Source organism: Anguilla rostrata, chromosome 12, assembly GCF_018555375.3.
Source record: "Anguilla rostrata isolate EN2019 chromosome 12, ASM1855537v3, whole genome shotgun sequence".
Lineage (NCBI taxonomy): Eukaryota > Metazoa > Chordata > Actinopteri > Anguilliformes > Anguillidae > Anguilla > Anguilla rostrata.
In genome coordinates, this window is record NC_057944.1 from 22,149,196 (window position 1) to 22,164,953 (window position 15,758).

At 38.2% G+C, this 15,758-nt stretch overlaps 1 protein-coding gene across 1 annotated transcript; it reads left to right on the forward strand.

Moving 5' to 3' along the window:
• Positions 1-1,702: 1,702 nt before the first annotated feature.
• LOC135236389 (G-protein coupled receptor 83-like) lies at positions 1,703-10,682 on the forward strand. Its single transcript, XM_064302706.1, has 4 exons — positions 1,703-3,034; positions 3,235-3,360; positions 5,701-5,834; positions 5,968-10,682. Exons 1-4 carry the CDS (start codon positions 2,642-2,644, stop codon positions 6,602-6,604), a joined length of 1,290 nt encoding a protein of 429 aa, XP_064158776.1. The 5' UTR covers positions 1,703-2,641; the 3' UTR covers positions 6,605-10,682.
• The last annotated feature ends 5,076 nt before the right edge of the window (positions 10,683-15,758 follow it).

A 15,758-nucleotide genomic window follows, 5' to 3' on the forward strand; every position in this document is an offset into this window, starting at 1 on the left:
CTCTGTGTAGGTCTGCCAATTTCTTCCACACCAGTCTCAACAAAACCATTTCTATATCGACCTTGTTGTGTGCCCAGGGGTATTGTTGTGCTGTAATAGGAAAGGGCCTTCACCAAGCTGATGCCACAAATTTGGAAGCACAGAATCGTCTAGAATGTCACTTCACTGGAACTAAGGGGCCTAGTCGAAACCATGACAAACAGCCCCAGATCAAGGGGTGTCCAGATACCTTTGGTCGTATAGTGTATGTTCAGTGATGGTAATATACAACACAGATGCAAAAGTGTGTATAGTGAGACAGCTATACACTTATGGCGCATATGAGGTCGTATTGACAAGTCTCCTCAAATCATTGTGCTTTTTCCCCCTTATATATGCAAAACCAAAAGGAAAACGCCATGTCATCAAACAATGACACAATCATGACAAGACAGTACATCAATGATCCTGCTTACACTGTCTCTGTAAGCATACCACACATCCGGCAGGGCGCTGAGCCATAGCTATCAAGATCTTTAGCCAGCGCCCCACCACCAAAGACAACAACTTTTCCCCATGATATCGGCTTTCCAACAATGCAAAACATGATTACACTATATTAAGGTTTACATAATGCTGATCCAGTTGGATGTTCTGCAACTGAGCACTGTCTCTTTATCACATTTGCTGACTCTGTCAGCACAGTAAACTGTGTTTTCCTTTGGGAGTCTAATAAGGGGCACACGTCTGTTAACTGCCAAACAGATTTATTTTGTAGAATGTATTACACTGAAAAATACCCTTTTATATAGTACTAGTGTTGCATCACACTTGAGGAAATATTTGGATCCTCCAAAAATCAAAGGCAAAGCTTCGTCCTAAATATTTTCCAAGCTCTTAAACAACCATAATTTTCACTCTGCCCTAACATTTATCATTTTCCTAACCCTAATAGAACCCTGATTTGAACATTAAAACCTAATTCTAGCCCTAAGAGTTTTCTCAGATATTATATTTTTTGATTAACATGGATGAAAACAGCTTCAATCTCAACAATTGTATAAAAGGAATATAAAGCAATGTGTTTTAAGTAGGGATGTACATTTTTTTTTAAATCCTTTGATCTAAGTAATTTTAATGAATGATTAACTAAATGATAGTTGTAAATTCCATTAACTAGCTAGCTCACATAAAAATGGGACTGATGCCAGATGCAGTACTTTTCCTGACTCAAGGCTTTGTTAATGAGTTTCTTTTCACCCATGTTCAAAAATGCATTATGCAAAAATATCAACCACAATGTGAATATACAGATTAATATTTGTTTAGTAGATGGCTGTTAGAAAAAAAGGCAATATAATCAACACAGCTCAGAATATTTAACATCTCTTTCTTCCACCTTCTACAGTTAAGTTGTATATAAAAACGGTACATATATATCCCAGGAATATAGTTTTCATCTGTGTGATCTTAAATGAAATACAGTTTTGTATATCTGTCTTTTCTAAATCTTGATAAATCGGCCATTATATTGGCAATCCACCAAGGAATGGAAGATGACACTCTGATTCGTTTATTGCATGTTATGAAACCAAGTTCAGCCCATTTGAACCTTGCGCCTTACTTCGTGCTGAAATTACCTGGCGTTTACCTAACAAAAGTTGATTTGGACTTTCCCTAAACGCACTTATGGCTTCTGCTTTAGAGGATGAGCTATGATCATTAAAATATAGCTCCACCCACCGAGCCTCAATAGGTTAAAATGAGCACACCAGCGCACTCTCGGCCGCCATGACATGCAGATGCCATGCTGATTACAAGATTCCGTAATGGCTGGGGGGCGCCCAGAACCCCTTGGATGGAAGAAATTAAGCGCCCGTCGCTGTTCAAGCGTTAGCGCCACCCACTTTTCCAGAATCCTAGGCGGCGCAGCCAGATTCAAACAGTGATTGCAGAAAATGTCTGTTGTTATAGTAATTAAATTGTTAAAAATTTCCGGGTGTTATTGTAGGTACGTATGCTTAGCAGTAGCTGTTGTTTAGATGGACATTGAGCTAAGGGTGAATTCACACCATGTGAAAAATTTCTGTGTGTGGGAAGTAGACTGCCTACTTGCATTATGCTGAATAAACACTGCTAAAAGATTTCATGTAATTTTAAAGACGCAATAGTTAATCCCAACTTTTACGATGTATTCTAGATTTTCCTTTCACTGCAATCTATTCAAATATTTTAATTTTACGTACGGCCTGGTGTATGGCTTCTCTAAGCAGTTTTGACTAAATTAATACGTAATTTATATGTAATTGTTACAAATCCTTCATTAGCATTACCTACTCCTATTATTTCTGTACATGTACACATTTGAAAGGCATGACAACGTCACTGTTTTCAGGTATACCACAGACCAATGATGTATTAAGTGAATGTGGGAAGGTGATGTGAGGTTTCAAAAGCAGAGATAAAACGCATCTGAGAATACGCTGTGAAGAGGCTGAGGACCTAATGCAGGCGCGTCCCAAATAGATTCTCTCTGCCCGGTAAATAGGTTGCACGAGAACCTCCGAACCCCACAAGATTGTAACTGCGCACTTTATCTCTACAATTGAAATAATTAATCGCATTTTTTAAATCACTTAATCTCCCCTTAACCTCCGTGGCAATGAGGAGTACTTGTGCGCTGTTGCCTTTGACATACCTGGCTACCAACTTGCAGAATTCGCGAGCTCGAGTGTACAATGACTCGTTGTTTGAGAGAATTGCTGAAGCTGCTGCGAACAGGTCAAGTTTTTACACTTTGGACGACAACACTTTGGCCGATTTGCAGTTTCTGATCGGAAAGAAGAAATATGGTGCAGAATCTCAGAATCCGACCATCAAATCTCTATTAATCATAGCTTACTCATTCATTATAATCATCTCCCTCTTTGGAAATATTCTCGTTTGCCACGTCGTGATAAAAAATAAAAGGATTCATTCTGCCACAAGTTTGTTCATCGTGAATCTGGCTATCGCTGACATCCTTATTACCCTCCTCAACACCCCATTCACTTTGGTGAGTAGTCAAGTTTACATATTGTTGAAATGTAGGCTAAATATAATCTACTTCGACAAGCTACTTGTGTAAACACGTTTATCTAAATGTCACGAATTTGTCTTGACTGTTATAAGAATGTGTTTACAATGCAGACTATTGCAATCAGACGCCAATCATCATGCTACATGAGCAAGTAATTTGTTATTTATCTCTTCTAGGTGCGTTTTGTGAACAGTACCTGGGTATTCGGAAAAGGCATGTGCCACATCAGTAGATTTGTGCAGTATTGCTCCTTACACGTGTGCACACTCACATTGACTGCCATAGCACTGGATAGACGGCAGGTAAATGTTTTATCCTGTTCCCATCTTTCAAGTAGCCTAACCGCACACACCTGATAATGTAGCCTATTCAATTGACCTGCTGTGTTATAGAAAATTATTAAGTGATGTGTACTTAATTTTGTCTGACGTCTCTCCAGGTCAACACATGGTGGCTGGCATTTGTGCTTAGTTAGAACCGTTTTAAATATTGAATCTCTCCAAATCTAAAACTCGATATTTAAAGATTTTGTCACATGCCTTATCGCGCTATTTAGTAGGCTACACGATACACAATAGCCATAACCATACCGAAGCCATTTCAGGTTTGCACATGTGAAATTCAGGCTTCTACCACCTCCCAAAGGAAGGGAGCAATGTGGTAACCTTCGTGGAAAATAACTGTTTTTGAACGAGCCGAGTACAAATCTATTCCGAAAGTAATTTCCAGGTATCGGCATCATTAAAATATTATCTGTCCTTGAAAAGTTAGTATGATTTACAGAGTGTATTCTAGTGGGAATTAAATGCCAGGTGACCAAAACACGATGTCCCCGTCTGTATAAATGTAACAGCTGTTATAGTTATGCAGCCTCTGACTTGCTATAACACGCAACGTGCTTTTTTGCTGTTAGACTGTAGGCTATGTTATACAGAATGCTGTGTAAACAGAACATGAGTGGGTTGGTACCCAGGGAGGTCATGAAGAGGGCTTCAGATTTGTAGATTAGGGACACTCGATGGTGTTGAAAACCATCTGCACGTAGTGGTATTGTTTTTGAGGAGACCTTGGGCATTTTAAATGGTATTTAATATTTATTAAATAAATTAATTTTACTCATAAACGTGTTTGACTTTTTTTAGTTAGTTCATTGTTTAATGTTAAAAGTGTTCCGCTAATTTGCTTGATATGTCGATATAGCCTCATCCTCTGGATGCTACAAGTGATTAATGGCAAATAAACAGCCACCTGGTCACAGGCATTTATAATAAGCATACACCAGATTCGTCTGCATGGTAGGCTATTTGCTTTGTAAAAGCTTACCTGGGTGTCAAGAAAAAAAACTAAAGCAGCTTTCCTCATCGATTTGGACGTAACCACAACTCACTTCACAGGTAAATTACGAAGTTGCTTGTGCGTTTACGCACAGTATTTTTCAAGAATAAAGCCCCATGTTTCCTAATCTGTAGTCTGGTTTTAATTGTATCCGACTCGATTAAGTCATTAATGTAATTGAAACGACTGACTACTGTCAAGGCTGTTTAAAACGTAATAGTGCTAGGTTAAATATGTTCTGAGTAAATGAGCAAAATCCTAAAACTGTTACATTTATGGCGATTCTCCCCTACCCATGAACAAACATAAATTGAGATCGTAAGATACAGCGTCGTTGAATGAACGCTTTCGAAACTCTGCCCTTGAGTTTGAGAGTTGAGATGGCGGAATATTACGTTACAGTTAATACGTCTATTTAATAGTAATACATAAATATAAAGGGTTGTTATAGAAACAAATATTAATTGATAGAGTTTTAATTTTATGCATTATATTAAAAAAATATATATTTCCTTGTTATTTATTTGTTTATTTATTCATTATTAATTAACTTTTAAATCCTCGGAAAACAGCTGAAACCGGTTTTCCATATCTCTTGTCAGTTTTTTAACGTTGCTGCTCATATTTTGGCTGAACAGAAAAAACTGCATAGAAGATGCACAGTAGTTATTTAGTGATGCTTTATATTACATTAAGATGTAAATTAAACTCAAATTAAGCTTTGCATTAACTTGTGCACAACTTGACGTTTTATAAACTGTTTGAAATCTACTAAGGTAGAAACACAGGGGAGAAAAGTTAGAACATCCTCACCTAAAAAAATTGCTACATAAGGAAGAAAACCGTTGGGTGCCCTGCAGAAGCAACAATGAAAAAAGACAAAAATGTGGTCTTGGGAAAATTAGGCTGCATTGAAATAAACTTCAATGAAGTACATTTGTAATGAAGAGTGAAGATACTGTACAAGAAAAAAACATCTGACAGCCTTTTTGTAGAGAAGTTAAAAACCTTAAATCTTTGTTATAATTATAATGCTGTTTTTTAAATTATTATTATTATGATTATGATTATTATTGTTATTCTTCTTCTTCTTCTTCTTCTTCTTCTTCTTCTTCTTCTTCTTATTAATAAATAAGAGCTGACCAAAGTCAGTCAGGTTGTAGATATTGTGCTGCACAAGTAAGCAAGGCCAGCATAATGCTGGGATATAGATCAAGACAACAGACAAACTGTCAAGCCTACATGGTCTGAACAGCCTTCTCATCAACAGTATTCTTCTTTTCCTATGTTCTTATTATTCCCTGTAGGTTATTTTACATCCATTAAAGCCAAGAATGTCCACAATGCGAGGCGTAGTCTGCATTGCAGTGATTTGGTTGATGGCTACCTGTTTTTCCCTCCCCCACGCAATCTACCAGAAGTTATTCACATTTGTGTACAGGTAGGATATATCCAGGCAGATTCAACTGCAGTAACTATTGCAACAAATGAAATCTCTGTTGTCTTGGACATTCATATTCAGATTCTGTGGAGCTTGGGTAATATGATGTGTCTGTGCTGCTCCTTTTCCACAGCAAAGACATACTGCGCTGTCTGTGTCTCCCAGATTTCCCTGAGCCCTCAGATCTCTACTGGAAGTACATTGACCTGGCGACTTTCATACTGTTGTACATGCTACCACTCCTCATCATAACTGGGGCCTACACCACCGTGGCCAAGAGGTTATGGCGGCGAAATGCCATCGGTGATGTAACCACAAAGCAGTATTTTGCCCACCGAAAGAAGAAGAAGAAGACAATCAAGATGCTGATGGCAGTGGTTGCAGTGTTTGCCATCTGCTGGTTCCCCCTCAACTGCTATGTGGTGCTTATCTCTAGCCAGGTCATCCACACAAGCAATGCCCTCTACTTCTCCTTCCACTGGTTTGCCATGAGCAGCACCTGCTACAACCCATTTATCTATTGCTGGCTCAATGACAGTTTCCGTGCTGAGTTGAAGTACCTGGCGGGCATGTGCCGGAAGACCCCGTGCAGGGCACCAATGCGCTCGCAGCCCACCACAGCCCCCATTCACCGTGTTGCATGGGCTGAGAGCCATGCTGCCTCCTCTCACACCCAGGCAAAGGAGAGTCATGGCCTGCACTCCACCTCCCACACCCAATCCGGTAAAACGGACATCCTCTCTGTGGAGCCCATCGTGGCTGTCAGCTAAATCTCCCAGATGGTGGCTGCCAGATGAAGACCCCTCCTCTATTCATCTACCTTCAAATAAACTGCCCCATGCATCCTTATTGTCAAAAAATTCACATTGACTGCACAACATGGGTTGAGGGTCACAGTTTGAGTCATTTATAATGATATATGTTCATATATATGCACACTGTCCCACAGCCATATCCCTCTGAGGCATTTCCTGCTATACTGCTGAAGAATCGTACAGCTGGGCATTGTTACTTGATTGTGGGAACTGGAAGTACTAGGCTGCTTTTCCTGGAAGTAATCTTTGTACTGGACCAAGTAGGAAATAAATTCAGTTTTCTACCACAACAAAAGTGATATTGTGCTGTAGTCAGTATATTTTGGAAAATATTTTTATCAAGGTCTTGATTCATCATGGTATGTAAGGCAGAATGTGAATGTCAAGTATTCCAAAGCATTCCATTACATTTACATTACAGGCATTTAGCAGACGCTCTTATCCAGAGCGACTTACACAACTTTTACATAGCATTTTTACACTGTATCCATTTATACAGCTGGATATATAGTGAAGCAATTTCGGTTAAGTACCTTGCTCAAGGGTACAACGGCAGTGTCCTACCCGGGAATCAAACCTGCGACCTTTCGGTTACAAGCCCAGTTCCTTACCAACTGTGCTACACTCCATCCTTCTATTCAAAAACTTCTATTCGTTGTAAGCACTGCAAAATGTAATTTCACCATCCGTGGATATATCCAGATATCTGTTTGTCACCTGTCATGCAGACAACCTTCAGGATTTTTCCTGTTTTGTAAAATCTTTGGTGGGCTGCACAAATACAATTTTGAGGTGGCAAATGAAAAAATTAGAAAGTTTAATTTAAATCTACTCGAAGATTACATTTTAATAAAATCCTGTTTTAGATCTGCACAAGAGTGAACTGTGGTGTGATGAAGTCAGCCACCCTCACAGGGCGCATATTACTCGATCAGAAGTCAGGACAAATGGGGCCGGGCAGTCAATGTGGCATCAGATGCCAAACCATCTGTATAGAGCACTTTTTTCACAGTCGTTACAGTTTTGTGGCAGAGGTTTGGCAGGTGATGTGCAAAAGCATATATAAGTACAGACAACAACCATACTATTTTTTCTTGAACTGTCTGTCTATTAAACAAGTGCGGTGTTGGAAATTTCCTGGCAACAGAGAGAAGTGGATGAGAAAAGCATCTACTCGACCATATTCATCAAGCTAGTGAGTCATATTCATTAAGCCAGTCTAGCTAGCCAATGCAGATCTGAAGAGTAGCCTAGATCAGTGGTTCCCAACCTTCGGTCCTGGGGGACGTTTGTGTATGCTGGTTTTCATTCCAACCACAGTTGAATTCCAGAATTTTAACAAGCGAGGTACTTTGCATGTTTAGAGGGATGATTTATTCTCTTCAGTGACATTATGTCGGAAATAGCTACACATGCCACAAAGGATAAAAATCCCATGTTCACATTGTGCTAATTGTGCTATATTGCACACAATTACATAAAAAGGATAAATACATTTTTAACTGATCAAATTAAAGACTGAGGACAATCAAAAGGCTCCCAATTGCGTTGTTGAACACCTGTCTTCAAGGTCTTTCATAATTTTTAATTCCTTAAGTTTATTAAAACAATGCAGGTTTGGCTTGTTATCATTTGCTTGGTCTTTTAATTCTTCATTACTACAAAATGGAAGGTTTGGTGCCCATGTGTCCTTACTTTCACCAATTAGGAGCACATTGATTCACCTCAGCCTTTAATTTGATCAGTTAAATAATTGTGTTACCTCTTTATGTAATTCTTTGCTATACTGCACACTAAGCAAAATATGTTAATGTTCTCACATGAGAGTTTGTGTTTCATTTATTAATGCAGACTGATATTTCAGTAAAATTAAAGTTGATTCAGTTTCATTTGAATCATTCACCTTCATTGGTCTTGGGCTTGTTCTACCAGAGAGAGGGTGGGTTTGACTGTGTAACATCCACTTAAACTACGAGTGCAGAGAGCAAATATCGATTGTCCAATCTACAGTCCACATCCCAATGCACCAAATCAGAGCATGGTTACCATCTGTGATGTATTCAATTGTTAAATATTCTGTCTAGTATGGACATCACATCAATACAGTGAGTACTATAAGAAAATGTAATTAAATTAAAACAGGGAAGGGAGTGGGGATCTATGAGGTCAGAGGTCAGAGGAGTGTTCTGACTGATTTAAAAAAAAAAAAAACCTGTTGCTACTATGTTCATTGCCTTAGCTCTGTATTTGCTGATGTGCTTTTTAATATGGAAGAAATGACATAATTTACTTAACCACTTCTGAAATGCAGTTGATGGCCATTTTACTTTCAGCATTCAATAGGGTTGCCAACTTCATGCAAATTAAATCCTGTAGCAAAAAGCTTTTTCTGTGCTATTGCCCTTATTGCCCACAGACAATGTACAGAATTACATGGCAGCAATAGTATATCTTGCATGTATTGTCATTCAACCATCACTGCCATGCACACATTGCTGACTGCAAAAGATTGTTGAATAACTGTAAGAAAGAAGACAAATACACAACAATAGCCTTATTTATTATAACTGAAGACCTATGCTCAGGAAAATCTTCAATAACAACTATCACTGTGTCTGTGTGCAGTGGTGCTTCTGATTGGCTCGAACTGTAACATGATTCCTCTATCAACCAATCAGGTATTCATAACTAAAATACGTGTTGAATTTTGTGTTTGTCAACACAAAACTGCAGTGGACTGCAGGACTGCAGTGGCTTAATTAAAATAAGATTTATTTAATAATAACAAAGAATAGGATAGAATTTATTGCATCGAGGACCCAGTTAAAACCCAGTTACCCAGGATAAACAGCAGTCGGATTGGATTAAATCTGAAAATTGGATTTTTCAAAAAGGATAAATGAGATTCTGATCCCTCAGATTGGGATTTGTATTTGGTGTTCCAATCCTACCTTTAACTGAGCTTAAATCTTTTTGCATTTTTCAAATCTTAAAGGCTCATCAGAATGGTTTTGATGCCAAAGATTCAGATAATCTTGATCCTAATGGAAGGGTGGATTCAGGGCTAATTTAGGACCCTTATTGTTAAAGGAACAGTGTTGTAACTGGTGATAATTTGTGGAGAAAAAACAGAAGTCAAAGCTATAACGCTAATAATGGATCAACACAATTTGATGATTCTCAGAAATGTCTTTATTTCAATTTTTCAGTATGTTGCTTGAAAGAACCAGCAGAGAAATGGGGAATATTGTTTGGATTTATTTTCCCCATTGAAGTAGACATTGATTTCTATCTTTCAACTTCTCTGTACTGTACACTTGTGCAAATAAATAGATGATATAAGTAACAAACATTTTAAGTGGTTCTTTAATTTTTCCATGAACAGGCATGCTGTTATTATTTGGTCCAACAGATGGCAACATAGAGGTTGATTAAATGACTGAAAATCTAGTTTTTAAAATATTGATCTTGCGGTATCTGGATTAGAATGATCCTTTCTGAAAATGTTCTGAAAATCTTATTCTAAATCAGTAGGATCAATCTGATCCTGGATTGAAGAAAGGAGAATATAATTATTTGGATATCTGTGATCCAGATTAAAAGTTTTGAAAAAGTGGGCCCAGGAGATCTTGGCCAATTCCAGGAGTCTCCTGGCCAATCCTTGATAGTTGGCAACCCTAGTATTCAGTGATGTGTATTTTGCCTGGATATACAAAAACAAGGTATTCATTGGCAAATGAGTCCTTATTTTGTATGTGGGTGTTCTGTGATTATTTTGTTGTCTTTTTGCTTTTAAAAATGTGGAAGTGAAGGCTTACAAACATTTAAGCTGTTTTAAAGTCAGTTACATGTAATTTGTCAAAAAGGATATATTTATAGAAAATGTGTCCATCAGAAGAATTCATGCGGGGTTTTTTTCTTGTATTTTGTCATGTTTGTGAAGCTCTTGTGAAAATGTGTAAAGCTGTTGTGTAAGTTCCATCAAGGATTATGTAGTGTTCATATTATGCATTAATAAAACACAATCAAGCAATTTAAGGCTGTGATTTTTTGTGTGTGGACGGAACCAAAAATATATCTGTACACATACACAGTATACAGGTGCACCTGCTTGTTAACGCAAACAGCAAATTATGTGGCAGAAAACTCAATATATAAAGCATACAGACATGGTGAAGAGGTTTAGTTGTTTGTCGAAACATTAGAATGGACAAGACATGATCTAAGTGACTTTTACTGTGCTGTGATTGTTGGTACCAGACATGCTGACTGCACCATCTAAGAAACAGTTGCCCTCCTGTGATGTACATTACATTCCGTGGAGTTTACTGAGGAGGATTCAGTACAAAAAACCTTGTTAATGATAATACACCTTGTTAAGGTCAGAGGAGAATGGGCAGATTCGTTCAAGCTAACAGAAAGGTAAGTCTCCTTGTTTGCAGGTTTTTTAAACCAATTTTCACAGAAAAATGCCTGGATTTTTACAAAGGAACAAATCAGTTTTGTGTGGACTTTTTGTTTCCATGCATCAAAAAAAAGTTGTTCATGCTTTTGCTTTGGAAGGCAAGTTTCCAGAGAAAACCCAGTGAGAGGCTGCCTCAGTTATATTCACTTGTATTTGTACAGACTTAATCAGATTAAACACCATTGTAAGAAATTTTGGTAACAAGAGGTTATTATTGAGAAACTCCAACACAGGCACCATGGACAACAGTTAGCGGTATTTTTAATTACAAGTGTGAATATTTAAAAATATTGTATTTACACTAATAGGCCATATCTTCATGATACACAAAAAATAAAACCAAAATTCAGTGCAGAACTGTGTGACACAGGGAGATGCGGCAGTGCCGGTGAACACCGTTGTCTGTCACATGGAGAGGGAGGGAGAGAGAGAGAGAGCATGAAAACAATAAACTAAAACACCAAGCTAAAATAACAAAGACAAAAGAAAGTAAAACAGAGGGACAACTATTTCAGTTCCCCGCTCTGTTGCTGGACTGCTTTCCAGCAGAAAATCTCCTCCCATTTTCAGCGGCGGTTCACTTTTCTCCGTCAAAGAAAAGAAAAAAACTAAAATTAAACGAAATTCAAATAAAGAGACTCGCTCACGGTGTTAACTCCCTGTCTCGGCTCCGAACTGTGGAGAGCATCACACCTTTATACACCTGGGCTGATTAGCTAACGCAGCCCAGGTGTGCTCCTTCCACCAGCCGGCGCAACCGAGACCAATCCACCTCTCCGGCAGACCTAATGCTACACCGTCTTAAAACCCACCTTAAAATGAATAGCAGCTGGCAAACATAGGTTTTTTATTTAACATTTTACCAGACAAGTCAATTAAGATCAGACTCTTATTTACAATGATAGTCTGGCACGAGTCAAACGAGCACACGAGGGAGCTTGTGGAGGGGGAAGGGGGTTTTGGTTAAAAAAATAAAAAAAAATAAAAAAGTGATAAATTAAAAGAGATAACGTAAAGTAAAATAAGGTCAAACAGAACAATAGCAGATAATGGAGACCGATAAAAGGCATTCTTGAAAAAACAGATTTTCCTAAGTAGCCTAACGGAGGCTACAGTTACTGTATTCCACAAATGTGACGTTACTTACTGTGTTCGACCAGTTGCCAAATAAGATGTTTAATGAGATTTAGGCCTATAGAGGGAAATTGGTTTTGCGCGATCGGTGAGAATTCTGCAGCATTGTAGGCTACGCAGGGATGTTTTCCAGGTCAGCCGTTATTAAATTTGTATACCTGGAACACTGGAGTTAAGTCAAATTACCCTAAAAAGGGGGCATACTGCGATTTGCATGTATTGCACAATACCAATAACTAAAACTTCAGGGAAAACGTCATTTGGAACAGAAAAGTGAGAAATGAGAGAAATTAGCTCACTCGTGGGTAGCTGTGTAACTTGTGACCATAACTAGATACGATTCTGAGGAGAGTAAACATTAACAATGCGCAACAAAATATGATTTATCATCCTAGCCAATGAGTAAATTGGCTGATTGCTAGGCTGTTCCAGGGTTTCCCACAGATTTATATACTGCGGTCATGCCATCTGCGCATTCAAAAAGATTGGTGAAGATATGCACTTTAGTGCGCAGTCTACATTACTCTTTACAGTAACCCGATTGAGATGCAAATGGTTATTGCAGATAAAGTTACTACTTGCACTTTCAGTAGGCCAGTAAATAAATAAATATCCCAAAATGTTGTAGAAAATACTCAAAAGCTGAGTATTCAATACTCCAAAATGGCAATTAATTTAAATGCATACTGTCATTTTAATTCCATAAAAAAATCATATCAAATTATTTTCAGAAAACTCAAATAGATTCTTGTCTGGGAGTAGAAATATAAACTATACATTGCTTGTCTTCAGTAAACCTGCTGACATCATAACAGACATGTTATCTATTGAATTAATGTATGGTGGTGTGATGATCCAGAGAGAGGGTGCTACTCTTTATGGTTCATCCTGTGATATACATGTATACCTTATTATATGGGGTTCAATGGTGTATATAGGGTGTACTGCAGTTTGACAAAAGTCAGGTGGAATTACACATTTTTACATGTTTAATTAAAAGCTAGACTTTTGAAAATGAAATTTACAGGATTATACTGACTCATGTACTCATATAGTAGTACATGTACTCAGATATTATACATACATTATATTATTATATATCTCTGTCTCTAAAAATGAGAGCCTAGGGAGCAGAACAAAAGTGTTCTGAAAGAATTGATGGCAAATAAAAAATTCATGATTTGTTTTAAAGATTGATAATGTGAATCGACCTGGCCTAATTGTGGATTTTGCCATCCCATAACTTCAAATTCATACAATAAAAAAAAAACCATGGCAGTAATGGCATAACTACCTGGAAAGGTACATAGTCTCTAACAGAGTGTAAAAAAAGTTAGCAGCAAACTTAGTGACATTGATTAAAAAATGTTGTGGTTGTTGCACATCCAAACAAAGCTACAACTAATTAGTTGGTTTAATCAGGGCCAGCCCTAGGATTTTGGTGGCCCTAAGCAAGTCTGTGGAGCTGGGGGGCAGGGTAGGGGGGGCTGTGTTGTTGCATTATGTCGATGGGGGGTTATCACTTGGTAAAATCCTTCTTACATTTCATTGTTTTGAAATGTTCTGTTGCTGTTCCATTTTCAATTCATACCGCTAGTTCCGAGATAGGGGATGAATAACGTAATTACGAAAATAACGTTATTTACCTTAGATAAACATTGGATCGTGTGGCCCCCCCTCGTGGTCTTGTGTCCCCCCCCTAGCGGTTGTGGCCCTCAAGCGTAGAGCGTTTATGCCATGGGCCGGCCCTGGGTTTAATTCTGGGTACATGATGTTAGACTACGTTGTGAAGTAGCTAAGCTATGCCAGCTAGAGTGAGTGTGCTTTGCTTTGGAGCTGCTGCTCTTGCTCCTTCTTCGCTGTTTCCTGGGCTGCTGCATTCATGTTTAACGACTCTGCTATTATTACAGTGATGTTGATATACATTCTGATTTGTTGGTAGTAAGCATGGCAGTTTTTATATTAATCATGTAGTCTATAAAATGCAGTCAACACTTACTCAGTTATTTGGAACTGTCCATATTTCGTGAATAACAAGGCATTAACTTCCATTGAGAGATCCGCAAATTAATATTCCTTTGTAATTGGGGTAGAGGTTTGTTTTATGCAATCTAGAATTAAGGCAGAGCATAGGCCATCATGATAACTTTATTTATAATGTCATGTCTTTAATATGTGTCTTAGTCTTAGAATTAGTCTTAGTATTTTATTTTGATTAATGTAAAAATCCCATAGATAATTGTGCTTGTGTGTTGTTATGACCTCTGTCGTAAGTTTTGCTTACAGTTGTCTCCACTGAATGTGTTTCATTCGTCTGATTTGTTGTTTGATTAGCCATTTTCGTTTCCGGTTACTCTGTTTGAAAAAGCTGCTGTTAGCCACTTACCAGAGGAGACTATCTCTTCAAACTTGTGCTTGGTGGTTTGTGTATAGTGATCGCTTCGTTTGACTTTGCATATTTGCCCCTAATTTTTGTTTGATTCCGATTCCTGTCTAGCCCTTCTGGTTTGCTTGCTAGTTAGATCTCGTATTTGACCATGACTTGTTCCCTTCAACTCTGATTCTTTCCTTAGCCCTTATAGTTTGTTTGCCCCATGATTTTGTGAGTTAGACCCTTCACTCATTGTAACCAATTCCAATTGCCTAGCCCCTTTGCTTTGTTTTCTGATTGGATTTAGTGTTTGACCATTTGCTCGTTCTCGACCTCGACTCTCGTTTTGACCTCTGCCCGCTGTGTAGTGACTCCGTTTGGTTAGTTGGTGCATTCACAGCTGAACTACCAATTATTCCATTGGGACTAGACTTTGTTAATTTGCTTTGTTATTTTTCCTTTATTCATTTTGGGGGTACCCTGGGTGGAGTTTTTAACTCTCCATTGGGGGTACGCTATTTGGACTTTTGGTTTTAGACTATGTATGAATTGTCCAAAGCTCAGCTTTCAAGGCTACCCAATGCCCAGTACATTTTGAAGACTAGCCAGTTCTCAGATAGATTTGGATTGACAGATTGGTACCGGAGTTGCTGGTCGGTTTTGCAATATTATTTCTCCATTAACTTACTTTGTGTAATGGTCTGGCCAAGATCAGGTCCTAACAGAATGTGTTTGTGTGTGTGTGTGTGTGTGTGTGTTTTAGATTCAGGGAGTACAGGGAGGAAGGACAGCAGGCAAAGTGTAGCAGCCTTTATCCAAGAAGTTTAAATGTACAATCCAAATTCCCCTCAACAAAATGAAATGCTTCAAGCAATTGTTAATTATCATAAAATTGATAATCGGCTGTGTGCAACTTTCTATTATTGATAATGGGCACTTCTAACATGTTCTTAAAGTATTGGACCCCAAATATATTGCTATTGGCAGACAGACAATATCTGAAAAACACATCCCAGATTTGGCTGGGAGGATGAAATCAACCATCCTGGGGAAGCTACAGGTTCAAATGTCAGTTTCAGTTGCTGCAGATATATGGTCAGAGCGCATCTTGCGCTCTTTTTTTAGGTGTAACCGCTCAC